General features: G+C 37.1%; 1 protein-coding gene across 4 annotated transcripts in view; it reads right to left on the bottom strand.

Annotated features, from left to right (window-relative positions):
• Nucleotides 1–22679, bottom strand: part of LOC142354659 (tyrosine-protein phosphatase non-receptor type 7-like) — a 40011-nt gene that overhangs the window by 1223 nt on the left and 16109 nt on the right. For all 4 annotated transcript variants that reach the window (XM_075407010.1, XM_075407012.1, XM_075407013.1 and 1 more), the window contains exon 3: nt 15681–15971. In XM_075407010.1, the coding sequence (XP_075263125.1) occupies nt 15681–15971 (291 nt within the window). The remainder of the gene's footprint in view (nt 1–15680; nt 15972–22679) is intronic.

Below are 22679 nucleotides of genomic sequence, written 5' to 3'. Positions count from 1 at the left end.
ATGAGAAACAACCGCAGATTGACAGTTTTACTAGCAAACACTTCAAGTGCCTAAAAGCCTCAATATTTACTTTTTTGAGTTTCTTGATGATAAATTCACATAATCAGTAAATAACTTCATGAGAGATTATGTACTTGGTGAAGTAATTATTCTGATAAAGTAGGTGCTAATACGGAAGTTGTATATGTACTTAACAAACATCAAGAGACGTACAAAAGCCGGAAATTGCCCAACTTGTAGATCAGTAAATATTTACGAAGGACCAATACAACTCAAGGCACAGCCCTGCGGAACTTACGATCAGCAGGACACCGGAGAACCAGCCTGACAATCAGTTGCCTATCATCTCATAAAAACTTAATAAAACTTGTGAAACTTCTTGTTAAAATTATTAAACAATTCTTGCTAAAATAATTAAAGATTGAACTGGAAATTCTCTTAAAACCTCCAAGTTTGATAAACTAAGTTACAGAAGAAATAGCGACTAACGTAACACTAAAATGCAAGGCAACTAGTGGATATATCGCACATCCGAGCCGCTCAGTAAAAGGCTTTTCCTAGCTAATTTTATTCAAAATATATCTGCTAAAAATCGCACTGTGAAACACCAAAATAAGTCCTTGTAAAATGCCGATTATTAAAGTTAATTACTTCTAATATAAACCTCAATAACACCACGAGGAACACTATTAAAAAATCAGTGCGTAACATGGTGACAGGAGTTATTAACTGTTTCCCAGTTTAACGGACCGAAATTCCAAATAATTCTTTGATAAATTCGACATTTTCTTTCTTCTCTTCGACATTTTCTTCTTTCGCTTTTCCTTCATTACCTTAAGAGCCTCCAATCATCCTTATCAGCATCCAGCACATCCTTTCCGAGCAAGACGATAATGCAGAAAGCAGTAACAAAGGAAAGAATGGGTGGAAACTGTGCTTGTGTCTTTGTGGACAAAAAGCAACAATAATTCAAAAGTGTTTGATTGGACAATAACTGGAACAAACTTAACCACAGCCGCCACAACGGACAAAAACAACACAGGGTATTTGCAAACGAGGATATTGTGAGTAAATGATTTTGTAAAATTAACTTTGGTGCTTTATTTATGTCAATTTATAAAGAACAAATTCTCCCCGCTATTAATAATTGCCGAGCTTCCCCCAATTTTGTTGAACATATTGAAGGAAATAACATCAATTACACCCATAACAGCAAAAAAACAAAAGCTCAGATAGTAAGCGCTTTTTCCTCTTCAGCTTATAAATCCATCGTTATTTATGTGCTAGATAAAGATGACAAACGTGTTGCAATTTATTGGACAGCAAAAAGTTTAAATCAGAAATCTCGTAAATTTGGCCTTATCCGTAACAAACTTCAATCTGATAAAGAAATTAACCTTGATAACATCATCACTGATTATCAGATAACATCAGAATAAGCTAAATTACTGAAACCATCACTTAAATATTAACTAAAAGAGGGCAAAACATAAATTTAAACAAAATAAAAACAATTATATTTCCTTTCCCCACCCAGCTCCGGAGGTTAATGAATCAAACAGTGACTTCGGTCAATTATGCTGTTGCCTATCTGAGTGCAGCTTCCACAAGGCCTGTGCGGTCGTGGTCCCCACGAATTTTCCTAGACTAAGGGGCACTCTTTAGAGGTGAGACTTCGGCGGCCCATACGGCTTCAACGATATAAGTCTGACGATTCGACCGGAGCTTTAGGAATAGGCTTATAAGCAGCCCTTCTTTATTATTTTTAGAACGAATGGTTTCAGTAGTTTCTTTTCTGATATTCTTGTGCTATTCATTTAACTGTTTTCATCTCTTAAAACCCCTAAATCTCTCCATTAAGTTAAGTTAAGTGTGCTATTTAATACTTTAGAACGAAAATAAGACTGATTGAACGAAAAGTATATAAACTAATCGGGTAAAAAGCAAAATGGCACACGCGCAGATCAATATCACGCCTTTTTCCGGATCAGAAACGGACAACTTCAACGAGTTTGAACAACTAATAACAGGTGCAATCGGAGTTGCAGCAATCGCAGCCGCGCAACAAGCGAATTTTTTGCAATTACATTTAAAAGGAGATGCTTTACGATACTTCTTAACCTTACCAGAGGCCACCAGACTAGTCTTTGAAGACAGTATAACAGCTCTAAGGAATAGATTCACGCAGGATGACTTGAGAGAGATCAGAATTATAAAGTTAGAGAACCAAAAGTTCAATCCAAAAACAGACACTGTAAAAAATTTCTTAGTAAAGTTAAGAACTGAAGCCAATAAAGCATATCCAGCACCTGAAATAGTAGTAGCGCCAGCTGGACATGGTGACCCAGAAGCTCGTAGATTTGAAAGAGAGACAGCAGCAAGAGATTCTGCCCTTCAGATGTCAGAAAACAGAAAAAACGAACAAATAAAGCGCTTCTTTATTAAGTCTATGCCAAATTGGCTTAAGCCTAAGCTCTTAGAAAGACCAGATACAGATACCATTGATCAATTATGCACCTTAGCTAGCCAACAGATTGCAATAAGGGAGATGTGTAATAGAGAAGAGTACTTTGATGACGGATTTAATGAAATAACTGAAACAAATACTGATAAAATGTTAAAAGCAATAACTACTATTTCAAATAATCAGAAACAACTTGAGCAGAAACTTGAGCAGAGATCAGCACCTAAAAATGAGCCACCAGAACAAGGCCCAGTAAACATTTTTACACCACATTACCCTCAACAAGTCTGCAGACAAAGTTATAGACAAAATTTCCGCCCCCAATATCAAAATTATCGACCAAATTACCCCCAATATCAGCCTAATTATCGTCCAGTTCAGCAAAACTATCGGCCCCAGCAACAGTATGCCCCTCGTGCTAATAATTACCGAGAGTTTAGACCGCAATTTAATACCCCTAGACCGTTTTATTATAATGAACAGCCACAAACTCGGCATTATTGGACCGAACCTTCAGATAGTCCCCCATTTATTCACCCATCTTATGTTAATAGACCTGTTTATCGGTTCCCAACAAAAAATACCCCTCAAAACCTTCTTAGACAGGGTATAGTTTACGATAGTCCAGCACAAGACCGATACGGTATGCAAAAAGCAAAAGAATTTAGTCGTGCTGGTGCATTCCAAAGCAGAAATATGAGAGGTATGAATTTCCCATTTAATCAACAAAAAAACTAATAAAGCCACCCAACTTTAAAAAACAAAATAAAAATTATAAAAACTCAGTTAATCATTATAACGAAAGCACGTCTAGTCCTAGTTTAGATAAAGTAATAGAGCCAGTTTATATTAAAAGTAACAAAAAGCGTAGAAAACGCAAAAGTAATAATAATAAAAGTAAAGTTAATAATTCTGTGCAACTCCCAACACAAGTACCACAATCCTCACAAAAGCCAACACCACATGTTCAGCAATTATTCAGCATTGTCCCACTTTTAGGCAGAACATTGTCCTATGTTAAAGTTAAATTTAATGGAGAATTAGAAAGACGCGCACTAGTTGATACAGGAGCATTTGCAAATGTGATAAGTCGTGAGTTTTACAAGGAACTAATTAATACAAATATCAATTCAATAACAGAAATAGAAAAGCAAGATCTAGACAAAGTTAAAATGGCAAACGGCAACATAGTTAAAATTGATAAAGCAATTAAAATTACATTTAAATTGGGCACACAAACATTTACAGAAGATTTCCTTGTTTTAATTGTCACAACTCCTGTAATATTAGGCAACCCATTCTTTGTTTAACATAAAGTTAGCATCTGCACAGGACAAAGTTACATTAAATTCCCTGATCAAACTCTACAGATAAATGAAATAAAGCCAGAGAAGCAACCCAGAAGAGTTGTAAAACGTAAAAAATTTGGAGTTTATACACAGAAAAAGCAAGTTCTACAACCAAATCAACAAGCAGTATTAGAATGCAAGCTCTACGACAAACTAGAATCATTCACTGACCTTTGTGGGGTAATAATTCCAAATGAAATCTTTGAAAAAGATAGCGAAGTAATATTAACATCCTCTTTAAGTAAAGTTGCTGAAAATAACATTCTGTATATCTATGTCCTGAACATTACTGACCACCCAATTACCATCAATAAAGGCGAAGAAATAGCCAAATTCTCATTCTTAACATCAGATCAAGCTGAAAAGTTGATAGAAGTAGATCCTCAATTAATTAATGTTGCAAAAATGAGCGAAAATTACTTCACAGAAATAAACCAACTAATTCAAGTTACAGACACCCCGAAAAGAAAAGCTCAACCAGTGAAACCAGCGACAGAATATAAAAAATTGTGGTTCCCAACACCTGAAACGTGCCCAGATCCGACAAATTTGTCGCCCTTGCAGAGAGAAATCTTTGAGCAACTGCTAAAACTGCAAGAAATGGAGAAATTAGATCCAAAGGGTAACCATCAGGACAAAATAACCTTTTTGAGCAAATTTCCGTAGGAGAAATCGGCCCTTAATGATGAGCAAAAAGCAGTAGTAGGTGAACTATTAGTTGAATTCAGTGACATTTTCGCAAAACATAGATTTGACGTCGGATACAATACTGATTTGAAAATAAAGTTAACTCCAGAAAGAAGCATACCAGTTTATGAACAAGGACCTCCAACGCCTGTCCATCTGAGAAATGAGTTGCAAGTAGAACTAGCATTAATGCATTATTACGGACTGATAACAACTTTGTCTCAATCAAGATATAGTAGTCCACTTTTCGCTCAAAGAAAGAATTCAGGAAGACTCAGACTATTAATTGACTTGAGAAAAGTAAACCACTTGTTGAAAAATGACTACGTGAATACGAATTTCCCAATTTCGAACATGAGCGACGCAATAAATTACTTTGCTGGGAAAAAATTGTTCACAAAACTTGACTGTTCTCAAGCATATCATTGCGTACAAATGGCAGACGATGTATCAGTGCAACTGCTACATTTAACTTTGCTTCGAGAACTTATGCATATAAATGTCTCGCACAAGGATTGAATAAGTCAGTAACAGGATTTAGTTCCTTTATTAGACATTACTTGGACCCATGCTTAGCTTCAGGAAACTGTACCCAGTTTATGGATGATATTGGAAATGCAGTAACAAATTTTGAACAAGTGGTACCCTCTTTAAGAGAAATTTTTACGTGTATACGTCAATCTGGATTAAAATTGTCACCCGAAAAGTGTGAAATAGCAACTGACACAATGAAATTTCTTGGAAACAACATCAGTGCAGAAGGAATATCACCAGAAAAGTCGAAAATAACAAAATTTCTTGATAAATTTAAAATGCCGAAAACAACAAAACAAGTAAAACGATTAATCGGCTTCACGCAATTCTTCCGAAATTACATTCCTAACTTAGGTGAAAAACTAATGTCATTTTACAAGCTCCTGAAGAAGGATGCAGTAATTGAAACCACAGAAGAACATGTAAAAGCATTAGAAGTAATAAAGAAGGATCTAATGGAAGCAACGAATGTAACATTGCGATTGCCAAAACCAGGTCTACAGTATGTAATTCTTTGTGATGCTAGTTACCACGGTGCAGGTTTTGTACTAATGGTGGAAGACTACGTAAACGAAACAGGAAAGAAAGAAAAGAAAACATACGCTCCCGTATCGTTTGGATCGCATTTGTTTAATGCTACACAATTAAAGTTCTCAATTTATTACAAAGAGTTCCTAGCCTTGTACTATGCGCTGGACTACTTTTCACCCTACATTTGGGGATCAAGCAAACAAGTAATTATACTCACTGACAACAAAAGCCTCACAATTCTTCCAGTCAAAAGTAATACCGCCATCTCTTTGGAATTTTTTAGACAGAATACTCGCATTTAATATAGTAATTGCTCACATTCCTGGACGCGCTAATTATGCAGCAGACTTTCTCTCGCGAATGGAGAATGATAAAAGCAACAATGTCTTTAAAGTTAACAGATAGAATTCCAGTCAAAGAAATAGAAATTGATACAGAAGCACAAAATCCTGATGTTGAATTGAACGTATTATTTGATATTGACAATTTTGATGACGAAGCTAACAACGCTGAACTAGAAGTCCTTAAAAAACTCGGAGTTTACGAACATTATAAAAAACAACAAAATATTTCACCAATCACAGAAATTCAAGGGCTATTTAAACTTAAAAGAAAAACTGAAATAAATTTAATTGAGTACCCAAATCCATTAGATGAGTTCCCAGATCTTACAGACAACTTAATTAGCCTCAATTTAGCAGAAGAGCAGCAAAAAGACACAGACATTAGAACAGTAATAAGCTGGATACAACAAAATAATCAACAACCAGATTTAAAGTATGCCTCAACCAATTTAAAAAAGTACCACAAACACTTCAACAGATTAATTCTTGAAGGGAATGTCTTATACCGGAATTTCTATGATGATACTGGAAAAGTACTTCATAAACAATTCTGCGTACCTAAGCATTTGTGGAAAGAGACTATATACAGGCTCCATAATTCACAAACAGCAGGACATTTAGGCATTAAAGCAACAATTCAGGAATTCAGAAAGCGATTCTATTACCCAGGCTTCACCGAACATTTCATTAGTTTCATCAAAAATTGCCTCACTTGTCTTCAACTTAACAGAGTACCAAAAAGCCACATCACACCCAAGTTACAGCCAGTCAGTTCTCTACAATCATACCCAGATATGCTCCAAATAGATTTAGTAGGCCCCCTAAAGTCAATCACAATATAAGTATGTCTTGAGTGGAATAGATGTATTTACAAAGTACCTATTCGCAGTTCCGTTAACCAATGGATATGCTGATACAGTAGCCAGAGAACTAGTAAAGGGGTTCTTCCAACACAGCTACATTCCTCAAACGATACTTAGTGAGTTAGGAACCAACTTTACTTCTGAATTAATGTCAGAATTAGCAAGTTTATTAGAAGTAAAGCTAAAACATGCCTCACTAAAGCACCCTCAAACCATTGGAGCAGTAGAACGATCACATGGACCATTGAAACGAATCTTGAAACTCAATACTGAGGAACAATGGAAAGACTGGCACAAATATGTTCCTCTTGCAACCTTTATTAATTTTCCAGTATTTGACTCCAGTATTTGACTCCAGTATTTGAGTCCTTCATATCATTCAGCGACAAATTGTTGTCCCTCAACTTTATTCCATGCCAGAGAACCTATAAAGCCCCTCGACATTAGGTTCTCTAGAAAAGTAATGGATGCAGTAGCAGTAAACTCGGACTTTGTATATGAACTGCAAGATGCCATGATGCAAAAGTTTGGAGAAAACAAAGAAAAATTGACGACCGCATACCTGAAGTACAAAAAGTATTATGATCAAAAAGCTTCAGCGAAACCGATTCCGGAGAAATCATTCTGTTTACTTTTGAATCCTAAGCTACTAGAACAGTCTACAGTAATAGCTTCCCAAGTACAGAAATGGCTACCGCTATATAAAGTGGAAAAAGTCCTTACTGATTCCAATTACATTATTCGAAAAGTAAATACGAATTACACCCAATGTGTTCACCGCATCAGATTAAAACCAATTAAACCAAGTGAAACTCCTGAAGACCTCGAGGTTATTAACCCTACAAATTTTCAACCTGATCCATCTAGAAGGCAGCACATGAAACCAGATCTCTTCGATAAGCATATTCCAGAACTCATAAACGAACAGGAAAAGGAGACAAAACAAGCTACAAAAAAGAAACAGGACCCAGTCAGAGTTACCATAAATGTTCCCCTAGGTGGACCATTAGCAGGACCAGCAGCAGCAGCACCTCCAGCAGCACCACCGGCCCCACCAAGAATAGTAGCACCAGCAGTTAGACCACGAACTGCGCCAGTCCAACTTCCAGTATTTGACTCCTCAAGTTCAGATGAAGCAATTCCAAATCTATTTGATGAAAATATTAGTTCAGACGAAAACCTAGCTGACCTGAACCTAGACGCAGAACAAATCGCTAGAATACCAGTTGATCCGTTAATTGCTGATGAAATTAGACAGCAAAAACCAGAAGTTCGTGTTCCTCTTGTATCATCCTCATCAGACGATGAAATGTTTCTACCAGCTCAACAGCCTCGCCCGTCAATAGTACCATTAGATGTTGAGTCACCTCCAGAAACAAGAGAAGAACAATTTGCGTTAAACGACAGAAAAATAAGAGCGCGACCTTATCACCCTAAACGAAAACCAGAAAAAAGTGCTTTCAAATCACCAGAATACCAACAGAAGAAAAATGTCCAAGGATTTAAAATAACTAGACAACTATGGTTACCCGATGAAGATAGAACAAACCCTTACCTACAAAACCAAGTTAGAAGATCAGGGAGTCCTAGACCAAAAAATGCACGAGCCAGATTAGAACAAGAAGAAAAACGTGAAGCAATAAAAGCCTCAGCACAAGCATCAAAACAAGCAAAAACACCAAGTAGAGAGACAAAACTAGATCAAGTTAGAGCAAGTATAGCAAAATATTCAGGGAAAAAGCCCAGCAGTTCAGCAAACAAACCAGTAACCAGATCTCAAACAAAAAACTCTTCACCAGGCTCTTCAAATCAAAACTTAAATCACCTTAGTCAAGAAATAAATGCAACATATTTAAGTTCACCAACAGATATCTTATACTCTCCACACTCTTTTGCACACTGTATATCAGCAGACCTTGCAATGGCAAAAGGATTAGCCAGACAAGTCAAAAGTTGGTACCCGGCAGCCCCAAGTGCAATTAGACTTAGATATCCACCAGATATTGGCTCAGTTTTAATCTACTTCGACCCCATTTCCGAACGTTATATCTTCAGTTTAGTTACTAAATTCAGATACTACCACAAACCCACATATGAATCTGTACTAGCAAGTCTCTATGAACTGAGAGAAATAGTAATAGATGCAGGAATCTCACACTTAAGTCTTCCAAAACTCGCCAGAGGCTATGATAAATTGGATTTTAACATCATTTTTGAGCTTATATGTCAAGTCTTCGACCCTCTACCCATAACCATCTACATCCACTAGCATGTACAGACCCAGTACAGTCTAGCAGTACCCTCTATTTGCCCCAAAAGCCCAACAAGCCTGAGCAACTTAGCCCTAAAGCCCAAAAATTGCCCAAAATTCGAAAAATTTCGACCTCAAATCCTAGTTATTTTGATATATCTCAAGAAAAACTTGTCCAAACCTGGATTAACCTATTGTTCTGAAAAGCCCTCCTCCAGTAGAAGCGATTCCAGCTATAATTGACCCCTCTCGACCCGTTCTAGGTACCAAAAACTTAGCTCAAAGTTGACCTTTCCGAAAATCCTAGGTTCACTTCAGAAAAATAGTCATAAAATTGTGAAAAATGCCCCGATCATCCCAAACTTTTGCGCTGCAGCATTTTTCAAGCCGAGGAACCGACCTGCAAATTTTGAAGCGATTTGGAGAACTTTAAAATTCGAGTGACGCTGGAGCCCTCAATTTTTGACACTTTTCGAATCCGCTCGAATTCAATGATAACTCCTACAAAAAACCTTCAATTGACCCATTTTATAGCCCTAGACCATCCTACTGCTCACGCTTGACATCCCAGTACCCAAAAATCCCGTCAAAAATCAATAAAAGTTGGGTTATGACAAAAATACCGAACCCTACCAAAGTGTGCTAAAATTGATTAAAATGTAGTGTAAATTATGCCCCATCAATATGCCAAAAACTGTCCCAAATGCCTCCAGCAGCTACTCCCAGCTGCCACCCACATGGTACAACCTCAGACAACCGTTAAAACCCAATATTTCCAAGTATATGTTGAAAAATGATGAAAAAACAAAAATTGCGCTTCTGCTTCAATTCACTGCTTCAAAAATTTTGTCATTTTATTTCCCACATGACCCGATTGAAGCCACCTATACCCCCTAAAACCCTAGTGCAACCACCCATTAGCCTCGCAGTGCCATAAATACCAGTCCCAGCTCGTCCCAGTATCAACCCTGAAGACTTAAACCCAAATAAGCTCTCAAAACGCCACAATTTTGTCAGGAAAAATCCAGTTATTTCCCACTAGAGTCAAAAATATTAACTTCTGACAAAAATTAACCATACCATCAGCACTCCCACATCTATATCTCTCAGAATATGCACTCCCAGGTCCCTAGTGCAAATACAAGCTGAGAAAAGACTGCCATTGTAATGAAAATCACAAAAAATCGAGTGTAATTCCTGGAAAAAGCGATCAAAAACGCATCTTAATACCCGAATATGCCCAGTTTTATTGTTTATTCAGTTAGCCCTACTCATGAGCAGTCCAACCATAGCTTTATCAATCCTTTTGAACAAGTTTTTCATAGCCTTATAGCCAATAACCTATCCCCTATCTGAGCCTTTTCAAAAAACCCAGGTTCACTGCAGCAAAAACGTTATAACTCGTGAAAAAATAGTCAAAACTGCCCAAATTTTTGCGCTGCAGGGTTTTTTGAGCCGATAAAGCGATTCACCAATTTTGAGCTCAATCGAAGCATTTTAAAAATCGAGTGACGCTGGGCCCCTCAATTTTGGAGACTTTTTGAAAATTCACGCACATGTTCATAAAATCCAAAATATTGATCGAAAATCCGATATTATTAGCTTAAAACATCCGCATGCTCAAGCTCTACACGCTCATATCAAAAATATTGAAAATTGTTAAGTAAAATGTTGAAATAATAGTAAATAACTGAAGCCTACCAAACTCTTCTCAAATTTGTCAAAACAGAGCCAAAATTAGACTATAAAAATAGTATCAAATAGCCGAATTATGAGCCCATATTCAATATTCAGTCTCCCTAGTAGTTGTCCAAGCCTAATAAACCAATAAAAATGCATAGAAATTCAAAAATGTTGAAAAAAGTGAAAAAATCGAAAATTGCACATATTTCACAAAATTTGGTCCGAAATTCTAAAGTGAAAAACTCATCATATTATAGTCAAATCATGCATTAAACCACACCAAAAGCTGCAACCAACATAGTACTCACTAGTATGACCCACAATTACCGCCAAAAATCAATCATCTTCAATCCATGTCAACTTATGCACAAAACATGACGCATCACAAGTAAAAATTCAGTAAATTTCACAGAAAATCTGGCATAAAACCTAAGTTAATCAACTTCAAACCTACCAAAATGCTACCCCTGATAGCCACAGATATTAGTACTAAGAGTTAGCACCTGATTTAGGCCACTAGAGAATCACCAGACGGACACATGTCTCGACGAAGCTCAATTAGTGGAAAAATCATGCCTGAAAATTAGCATTTTGGACGCAAAAATTAATGTTCTGACCCAATAAATAGCTTAAAACCCTATAATTCAGTAATATACATTAGTACCAAGCACAGACAGTACCATTTTAACCATTCAATACCGATAATGTATGAATAGTGACGACTTATTCAGACTGAAATTTCATGATCCAAAAATAGCCAGATTCAGATCACGAAAACAATCATAACTTTGCGAAAAATGCTTAAATTGCGCCAAATTTTTGCGCTGCAGGGTTTTTTAAGCCACAGAAGCGACCTACCAATTTTGAGCCCGATCGGAGCAATTTAAAAATTGAGTGACGCTGGAGCCCTCAATTTTTCGCATTTTTCGTTTTTTCAGACATCAGTAAAAAAGTTGACCAAAAAGTGTCCAAAAACCTGAATTTATTGCATAGTTATTCCCCACCGATGTCTACTAAGTGGGCCAAGCCAAAAAATTTGCCCAAAGTTCAATTAAAATTTAAAAATTCACATATTTGCAACACTAGCCCTGATGCGAAAAATGACCAAAATTACGAAGAAATTACATGTGAAAATTAGTACCAAATACTCTTCTAAACCAGTTCAAATTACACACAAGTGCTGCTAACAACCAGAATAAGCATCTAGAAGCATTAGAACCAGTCCATGATCAATAATTTACAAGTAAATTAATGCTCAAAAATCAAAAAAGTCGTTATGTCACCAGAATTTCACTTTCACCAATATGTCATTTTAAATACACACACTGCAATTAAAATGTTACCACATGCTTACACACACCACAGTTCCTAGTTCCAACAGTAAAAACCAACTATCAAAGCTACAATTGCCAAATAACAAGTAAAAACTCACTTATAAATGACATTAAACTACATGATGAAAACAATTGCACCGACACTAGTCATTTCTCATCGGCGCTATCCTCAGCCACGGTACCACCACCACTAGTACTCTGACCGGCCTGACCCCTTGTCCTAGTAGAACGAGTCAAGTACCGCTCAGCATCATCCAAACTTAATAAATGCTATCAAAATAAATAAACTTCCTCAAAATAGCATTAAAATTCGATTAATTTGGCACAACAACAGTTAAAATACTGATTGCTATAATGACCGCTAATAGTTAACAACACATGACGTAAAACACACATTATCACTCTGAACACAAACTTACACCCTTCACTAACATTTACTTATTCACTACGCCTCACTAATTCTGCCTATTTCTCCCCTTACTATGTCCTCAATTCTTCCCAACAAAACAAGTTTTGATATATACTAATTACTATGATATTAGTAGCACCTTATTAAATATTAGTAGCACCAAGTATATTAGTCAGTATATTGGGATATATTACATCAAACTACAACTAAACATATACAACTACAGGTCAGTTAATAAGTTAAATAAATAAATAAAAATAACTAAGTTAAACTGCCGTCTCCTCCAACTCAACTCCTCCCTCATCTTCCTGATCTTCAATCTCTTCCCTCTCCCTCCTTCTTCCAACACATCTTCCTCTCCTCCTCCTTCTCCACATCCCAACAATCCCGAATAATAAGAATAATAATATGAATACTAATAATAATATTGAGTCCCAGTCCCATCCATCTCCTCCATCTTCTAAGCTATTAACTACTGCTGTACTATTATTGATATTACACTCTGGGTGCCGCAAACGAGACCAGTGAACCCAGTTCCTTGATACATACCTGGTCCCGTTGCCGCAGCACCCCAGAGTGATATTATTCGGGCCGACAGTAATATTAAAGCACATATTGACAACAAATAATCTGAAAAAACTCGAAAAAACATGTAAAGACTGCATAATTCGACCCCCCAACCACTATCCCCATCATCATACACCCACCATTCAACCAAACAACCACATTTCAACATGTTTAAACACCATATTTAGTAGTAATATTAATAAACACACACATCAACACACATGATCCAAAAGTAAAGTACACCTGAAACAAATAAATATCACAGACCTAGAAGCCTGAATCCAGCAGACAAACCAAAAAAAGGAACCACCATAACATGTGATAACGGCAATAGCTGGTCACAAAACCAAAAATATTGCAAAAGTTTCACAATATCGAGTTCCATTTGAGTATCTGACCACTGAGAGAAAAGTTGACTTTTAGTCAGACTTTTAGTCAAACTTTCAGCCAAACTTTCAGAGAATGAACATATTGCTGTCAATGAACTGCACATACAGCACCACAGCTTTCCGTTCATTTTATGCTCGAAAGGCAGACAAATTGCCAAAGCTAGTGAAACACAATGAAAAAGGAAACTGAAGAGCTCGTGCACAAAGTGATGAAAATTGTTTTCTTAGATATTTTTCCCTTCTCCCCGAACAGGAGCTCACGAGTCCAAGTGAAGGATAATAAAGGAAAAAAGCTCTTGATCTTGCTCAGAGTGAGTAGCCTGACCTAAAACACATCATCCAGCAAAAACAGAGTGAAGTAACTACCCTGAATAGATACAATGCATAAGTCCATAAAGGCTTCACGAAAAGCCAAAAGGTGGAAGATTATTGCACGAGTAGCATGCATCACAGTTCTCCTCTCATCAACGACAGAATTCCAATGACAACCATTCGGACAATATAAACGACGACCAGAAGAGACAAACTTGAGACTTCTGCGCAAGTGACATCAGTTTTGTTAATAGGGAGAGCAATCTTCAAGTTTTCCTTCAACTGTCTAACTGTCCAACAAAAAGCGCATCTTCCATTTGAAACAGAAAAACTTGATATAGAAGACGAACAAACTACCACAGAAGACGAAAAGGACAACAACGCTTTAACCCGAGAGGAAAGTATATTTTGATTTCTTGAAAGTCTTAACTTGTTCGACAAGTATTAATCCTTTAACTGACCAAGTATCCCTTCACTCATTAAGTTCTATTCACAAGTGCTTTAAATCACCAAACCAGTGCTTCAATCCCAGAAATTAACCAGTGCTTTAAACTAGTCATTCAACCAGTATCCTTCTCCTACTCCTTCTCAAAGTTTAGAGCCATTATTTAAAGAAATAATCGTGATTATTTTCAGTGCTAATTCAATGTCTTCTCTTAACCTTAACTTTCATTTATGTTCCCACTCTTTACTCTGGAATTAGCGCACTTTCACATTCTGAATGTTCCCTCAAAGCCCTTAATCTTGTCTTAATCTTCCTCACTTTAATCTTTATCTCAATTTGTCTCAACTTAAACTTTGTTTCTCTTAACTTCATTAATTGTCTTTAACTTAAATGCTTTCGTTCCTAAACACTTTTCTAAGAAAACATAAATTGGGTGGCTCCAACAAAAATATGTTTATATCCTCATACTCGTACAGATTATATGTTTTATAGAAAAATTGTAAAAACCCAGTTCCTTCTCAAAATTTTCATGGAAAATTTTCATAAAGTCGGGTAGTGTCACGCACCTATTTCGTCCCTCATAGTTACGCGATGATATTCCTTAAAATATCCATAATTAAGTGCTTTATATTAATTAATATTCAGTTAGTTTCAAGGCCATATATAGCCAGTATTTCCATCTAGGCCTGTAACCCCTAATTTGTTTATGTTTATGAGAAACAACCGCAGATTGACAGTTTTACTAGCAAACACTTCAAGTGCCTAAAAGCCTCAATATTTACTTTTTTGAGTTTCTTGATGATAAATTCACATAATCAGTAAATAACTTCATGAGAGATTATGTACTTGGTGAAGTAATTATTCTGATAAAGTAGGTGCTAATACGGAAGTTGTATATGTACTTAACAAACATCAAGAGACGTACAAAAGCCGGAAATTGCCCAACTTGTAGATCAGTAAATATTTACGAAGGACCAATACAACTCAAGGCACAGCCCTGCGGAACTTACGATCAGCAGAACACCGGAGAACCAGCCTGACAATCAGTTGCCTATCATCTCATAAAAACTTAATAAAACTTGTGAAACTTCTTGTTAAAATTATTAAACAATTCTTGCTAAAATAATTAAAGATTGAACTGGAAATTCTCTTAAAACCTCCAAGTTTGATAAACTAAGTTACAGAAGAAATAGCGACTAACGTAACACTAAAATGCAAGGCAACTAGTGGATATATCGCACATCCGAACCGCTCAGTAAAAGGCTTTTCCAAGCTAATTTTATTCAAAATATATCTGCTAAAAATCGCACTGTGAAACACCAAAATAAGTCCTTGTAAAATGCCGATTATTAAAGTTAATTACTTCTAATATAAACCTCAATAACACCACGAGGAACACTATTAAAAAATCAGTGCGTAACACAAATGTACCCTCAGAATCGGGTCTCAGAATTTTAGCTAGGGCGTCGAATACATGAAGCCTAAAAAACCTAACAGTGAATCTGAGTAATATCTGACCTGTCCTCCCAATACCAGCAGAACAGTGCACCAAAATAGGTCCGGGAGGGTTTGGGGAAGCCGCATCACCGCTGGACTTGGTCTGCTGTTCCCGCTGGACCATTGCTATCTCCTCCATCATTGCGAACAGACTGGATGCGTCTTCCGGGGCACCCTTATCAGGCCAGTCCGAGTACCAGTACTGGCTCACTCGTCGCTGGTTGGCACTTTCAATCTCGGCGATAAGGAACCCGTTGAATTGATATTTGGATTTCTGAGCAGGGCTGTACTCGCATGTAACTACAATATCACCTGTAAAAAACATTTTCTTTTACCTAAATTTCACACCAACCTAAAAATATAACTGCTGACGTTCAATTTCTGTCCAGTATCAAAAAACGACAGAAATACCAAAGCTAAGAGAAAGAAAAATTACGCATAAATGTTTCAGAGATATATTCATTGACCAACATTTAAGTTTTTCGCGATAAACACAACAGTACAAAAAGCCAAGTACACCATCAAACTTTCGGGAAAAAAACATCTGAAACAGAAAATAAAACGAAAGCAAACCACCATTTTTAAATCCAATTAGTTAATCACGTGTAAAAAAACCCTTGTCTTCTAATTTTTTTAAAGCGGAAAGGACAGCGTTGAAATATTACATCTTAAAACTCCCACCATTGTGACGTCAAACACATGTATATAATGCTACCTTTTTCTAACATAGTGTTTGTTATCTGAATTCATTACTTTAAGCTAAAAACTGGAAGGTTCAAATTTGATAATGAGAGCCCAATTAACATCAACAGGCTAATTACGGTTCTCTAGAAAGAAACAAAAAACAAATTGCCACCGATGACCCCACTGATCGTCGTTGGGATTGAAACAGTGAGAAAAAAATTGAAGACAGTCTATTCAAAAAGTGTCAAAAAGTGTTCCACTTTAGTCTACAGAATCGATTAATATGGTGAACTCAACTTCTAAATTAAAGACAAACATGCCTAATACGAATACCAGTTAGCAGTATTTTCTAAGGAATTTGGAAGGCTTAATGCACTAAGTCTTTAGACAAAGTCATAGCGCCCGGGCTTTAATGGCTGATACCAATTCTTTTGATTTCGCTTTTTGATCGTAAACATATTTGCGTAAATTTGCTGGATGAGTTCTAAATTCCATTCAGATGAAACAGTTGGTGAGGCAAGTCAGATATCAAACATGAAGTCGTGATTCATGTAAAACGGAAAACTATCAAAAAAGGTAAAACGAATTTAAAACATAACTGGTAGACCGCTGAAAACGACCCGAATAATCGTGCAAAAAAACAAAATAATAGCCTAATCAAACTGTAGTTTTTAAAATGCAGACCTAATTTTTAGTTTAGTGGGTCGGTAGGCGGGGGAGGAAGGTAAGGTAGGGTAGGTTGGGAGTACGTAGGTAGTTAGTTTGGGGGGTCGGTAGGTGGTAGAGATGGTAGTAGGTGGGAGTGGGGCAGATATGAGGGAGGGGTAGGTAGGTCTAGTTTAGGTACGTAGATGGAGTGGGTAAAGGGGTATGTAACTGGGGGGTTATGTACGTTTTTTGAAAAGAGAATTTTGAACTTTTGAAAAGACAATTTTTGAAAAGAGAAGTCAACGTTCTGAAATAGAAGTCAATGTTCAGAAGTCATGAAAATATTGCTTCAGCTTAAACAAACTGCAGAATACCAATACGCCTTTTCGATAGTCGTTAAAAAGAAGGGCGCCTAAATAGCCTTTGAGAGGCTGACGGCGATTAATAATAAGCTGGATCTTTTCCTTTTGTACCCCCTAACTTGTTCTGCACTCCAGTTTTAGAGCACGTACCATTAAATATAATTAAATCATTAAATCATAATGGAAAAAAATGGCACGTGCTTCTGGGGTCTAAATAACATGCACCCCACTAACCTAAGGGCACAAACAGAGAAGATCCAACAAGCTATAATTAATTCTAATAAATCATGAAACTTCAATTAATTTATCCCAAAATTGCGCTGAACTTTCTCGTATGAAATTTATTTTTTTGATCTAGTAGGTTATGAAAACCGTCAATTCGAAAACCAATTCAATAAAACCTGCTTTGTTGCTGTGATCAGTGTAATAAGAGCTAAAAATTTGCAATCGAACCTCCAATTTTCTTCATAAAAATTTGCGTTAATAGGACGTCATTCAAATGGGTTTTGTGATTTCAATTTCGTTTTGCAAACAACAACCTTATCTTTCAAATTGCACATCAACATACATCTTTATACGCCAGAATTTAAAAATTAAAAAATCACTTTAACTGTTTTCCAAACACAAGTTTTCCAATAGTTTTTTTCGCAGTTGAAAAGATCAAACGAGCGTAAAATGAAGAGACTCAATTACTGACTGTCAATGAAAATTCGAGTATTAAATGTAAATTCGAGAGAACAAACTTTTGTCAAAGAGCAAACGATTCAATAAAGAATGAGCTTTCAAAAAAAATTTTGTAAATACTTGACAGAATTTAAAATGACTGAAGGTTCTATTTAAAATTTTCTGAAATAGTTGAACTGAACTATTTAATTTTGCCGGTTTTTGTCCTTCTTTTTGTAGTCGTATGACGTAGACCGGATAATGACAGCTCTCAATCGCTTCCAATGGAGTGTCAACATAGCAATTTCAGTTAATATCTTATGATAATAATCACTTCAAGGTTGTTTTCAAAAAGAGAAACATATTGTTGAAATTCGCACCTTTTTGCTCTTTTTGTCTACCTGTTACCCAGTCGATTGATGACAGGTCCCATGTCTTTTCTAATGAAGTATAGGTTAATTTGTTTTGTTTAGGTTTTATCTGATACGCGTTTGATTTTGTTCTGATTTTTTTAAATATAGACATCGAGTTTTGGTCGTATTTAATATTTGTTATTTGATTTTTACTTTTGTCTTTTCTAGTAGTCCTATTGACAACAAGTTTCATGGGCCCTCTAACGAACGTAGCATTAATTTATTCCATTAGTGGTTTATTGAGCGATGTATGTTTTTGAAAGTTTTCTATCTTTTCATCATTTGGTAGCCAATTAAATTAAGGATGTGGATGAGCGGGTTCGCAACATTGTGCGTACGCACATTACCGAGCCTCATTGTTTTAGGAAAATTAGGGTGCCTAAATTTATAATTATGGGATAATTCCTAAGAAGTGCACGCTGTTTGTATATAGGAATAATAGAAACATGTGCTTAAACTGGGCTAGTGTCCAAACGTATTATCAACTTTACGCATGAAAGAATGTTATACATACAGTAAGGCATCTAAAACTTCTGAAACCTTGTAATGTTGATGATATGAGCAATTTTTTGTAATTTCATGTTGACGAGCTCGAAAGGTTCTGTGCCAACGTACATTACCAAACATCTACAATTTTTTTCAAAGATTTCATCATAATGCCGTGAATGACACACTTTTATACATGTATAAACAATTTGGAAATAACATGTATAATGATTGGTTTTTTGATGTGATGGAATTTAATTTTTCCTAATTCTCTGTTGAGGCAAATTCAATTAACATTCAACTTTATTAACTCATTGACATGCCATTAGTTATCAGTTAAAAGTCATAGTCCATGTTTGAATCAGAGCAATACTCGGATTAATGTCCCCTCGTAATTCGGATGATTAATTATGTGAATCAAAACCCACACAATTTTCAAATGGATAAGTAGAAACCACAAAAACGGGTTTTCTGGTGGAATAATAAGACCCACACGATCGGTTTTTCAGTTGGGATGATGGAACCCTCACAATCTGTTATTCAATTGGGATACTCTCAACTGGTGGGATAAAGATTCACATATTGGCTCCTGTTTCATATGTGTCCATAATCTCGCATCCCCAGCAAGGAGCATGATTGCGGACCCCCGAATTGCTGTAACAGAGACTGATTGAGATAACCCACTGAAAGCTTACCACAACCAACCGACTGCAAACTTGTTATCAACCAGAGTAACGATTCGTTTGAGGGTCTTACTAACTTTCTGAAAATCCCCTAAACGTCTCGAAAGCCAGAGGAATGAATTGAATTCCGACTTCACTACATTTCTGGGGGTACTGTTCGTACTACCTGTCCTCAGCAGCCGACAGGGCGAAACCACCCTTCTCCGAAGCATTTATAATGAGGCCTGACTGCAAGGGAGAAATGACGGCAACGTCTAATGCTGCTGGTTGACCGGCATTGCATACAGGTAAGAAAATTTCGCCCGGTCTGGAGTTATTGTTGGGTAGTAAATCCTTCTGTTCAGAGATGCGAGAAAAGAGAGCTCCCGAGTAAGCTGATATAATTTTTTCTCCTATACGGTCATGAAGAGAGATCATATCACCCCCACCATGGCATAACACTGCATGGTCAACAATTACATCTAGCGTCCACGATTTACGAAAAGGACATTTTCTCTCGTTCTCGTACAGTTTAAAAACCAGTCGGTATTTAAGAGCAACACGGAACTCATCGAAAGATAATCAGGCACCAGACCGCGCTAGAGAAAAACTGCAAACGAGCTTTTTCTCTAATGGAATTTTGTTTTCCTAATACGAAGTCTTAGACTGAGTTATCAAGTTCTTCCTGAATTTTTCTTTGAGAGGGACAAGTCGTCGCAACTTCGCCCAATTCTTCAATTGCCTTAACAAAAGAGATGCCATCAGTTGGATTAAGGACTGTTTGTTTTTCTACACGAAAAAAAGATTGAAAAACGGAGCAAAAGTATGCAGCCTGAACTTGATCGGCTGATCGTCTTATTCCTACACCAGTTTCAAAGATTCGAAGGCATGCTTGGTCCCAAGAGGTATCTGACATCAATACATTCAAAGGTCGCACGCTGAACCGAATCGAATTTTCGTAGGATTTTATTTGATTCGTCCGAAGGAGAATTGCATCGCAAAGAGAAGACCGTTTTGGGGGCACCAAGGCAAAACCGCAAAATACCAAGGGCACATTGTGGATCGTCCAGAAGTTTCTAGAAGTGGATCGTCCAGAAGTTTCTAAATTGTCTAGAAGTTTCTCTAATATTTTAACACCTTTAAGTAGACAAAAGCATCAGATCCTATGGCGGCTCCTGAAATTTCAATTCCATCTACACAGTTCTTCTTGATCAAACTGTCAATTTTCGTCACAATTTCGATTGACCCCAACTCGCACTTATCCTTCCTGAGTTCTAGACCGAATTTTCTCCTGATTCTGTGAGAATTTCCAACGCTTTACAAAGTTCGATCTCAAATATTTCCGTCACTCACTGCAATAAATCTGTCATCAAGATACCAGCATTGTTGCCAGAGGTTAGGTTATTTGCTTTCAATTTTGTCAAAAACAGGCCAGATGGCCAGTGAAAACAAAAGTGGACCCAGTGAATCTTCTTGTTGCACCCCTGACTGGCTGTCAACAGCTGAGCTGTTGAAGAACAAATCACTATGCTTCGAGTATCAAAAGGTTGCAAAAGACATTATACTAGGCATCAAAAAATTTGTTGAGCCGAGGAAATGACTGCGCTTCACCGAATTAAATGCGTTTCTGAAATCAATTTGGAGTATGCAACCACTTTTTGTTCTCTTCATTTTTTCGAATTTTTTTTGTGGCATGCACTATGCTCTCGGCACCTTCCCTGACACAAACTCCCAACTGCTTTGCTCGGAACAACTATACAGCCTCGAAGGCTGCTTCTTTCGCAATGCACTTGGCAACGAGGCGCCGAATAACTTCATCGACAGCAATAGGTCTAATGCCGGTTTTCTTTTTTCTTTATTACTATTAATATAGCACTACAAAAGGCTGGAGCCAAGAAGCTTGGGAGCTGCCCTCTGCTGGCCAAGTTCACTAATTTGGTTAGGGAATTCATCTCTCGCTTGATCAATTGAACAATTGATTGCGTGGAGATTTTCTGAGAACATTTTGGACGGGCCAGCTGCTAAGAAATTCGAAGACTGAAGCTGTAAACGGACCTTTGCTTCGTTGAACTCAAAAGCTTCGCAGCTAGAGTCTTCAATTGGATCAAGAGTTTCGTTTTCCCCCTGGATGCAGTTTTTCGAGTTCAATGAGGGTTTTTCTGTTGTCGGGTGCTATTCCCTCCGATGATAAAACCTTTGCCACCCGACTGAATTGTCCTTGAATACAATTTGTTCTCGCTCGGGAGGCAAGCGCTTTTATTTTGCTGTTGCTTTTATTTTTTGCTGGCTTCATTGAAGTCACTCGGTATCGAAGGGCAGCATACTCACCCGATCTCCATCGATCAATTCTATTCATCATTGAGTTTTCCTGCCGCTGCTTATGTATTTTACCCCCACTGTTGGAAAAACGCTAAAGGCATTTGCTAACTGCGGAAAACTTCTTCCAGTTATCAACACAATCTGAACTTGAGATGCAAGCCTCTAAGATTGACGCTATAATCCAGGACCATGGCATACGAAACTTCAGGGGATATAGCGAATCGTTGGAATATTCTTACAGCAAATAGTTTTTAAATCCGGTAACTCGCTTGGATTGTCACTGGGGCCTGGTGGATCACTTCCCATTGTTGCAGATTGAACCAACTCGTCTATACGGGCAGATAGATCTTTCGGTAACTTTTTCGCTGTTGACAAAAGTTGAGTGAATTGTGAATACGCCCATTGATTTAGTGCACACCCAGTCATCGTAGTTTGAGCCCCACTGCAATTACCTCACCTGGGAACTGACCAAGTTGTGATCCAAGATGGAGACTTTACATAGATTATCTTTTGTCGGGATTAAAAAGAATAGTTCCAACTGGGATCAAGATATGTCATCGTTAATTGTCAGTTCACTTATCTGCTGTGTTCAACCAGTTGAGGTGTCTGACAAAACCTTCCTTCCTGAAATGCTAGTCGTTTGTTCCTGTACGTTACTTTTGGCGTGAGATATAGAAACTGGCACTTTTTTTACTGATATTCAGAGAACAATGAGTAGGGGGGATGAACTATCGATTATATCGTGGTTTGCTTCAGACTGAACCAGATTACCCGAAGGTTTCT

Source organism: Convolutriloba macropyga, chromosome 15, assembly GCF_964194025.1.
Source record: "Convolutriloba macropyga chromosome 15, txConMacr16.3, whole genome shotgun sequence".
Lineage (NCBI taxonomy): Eukaryota > Metazoa > Xenacoelomorpha > Acoela > Convolutidae > Convolutriloba > Convolutriloba macropyga.
The sequence above is the reverse complement of the archived record's forward strand: the minus strand, read 5'-3'. Positions and strand labels throughout refer to the sequence as shown.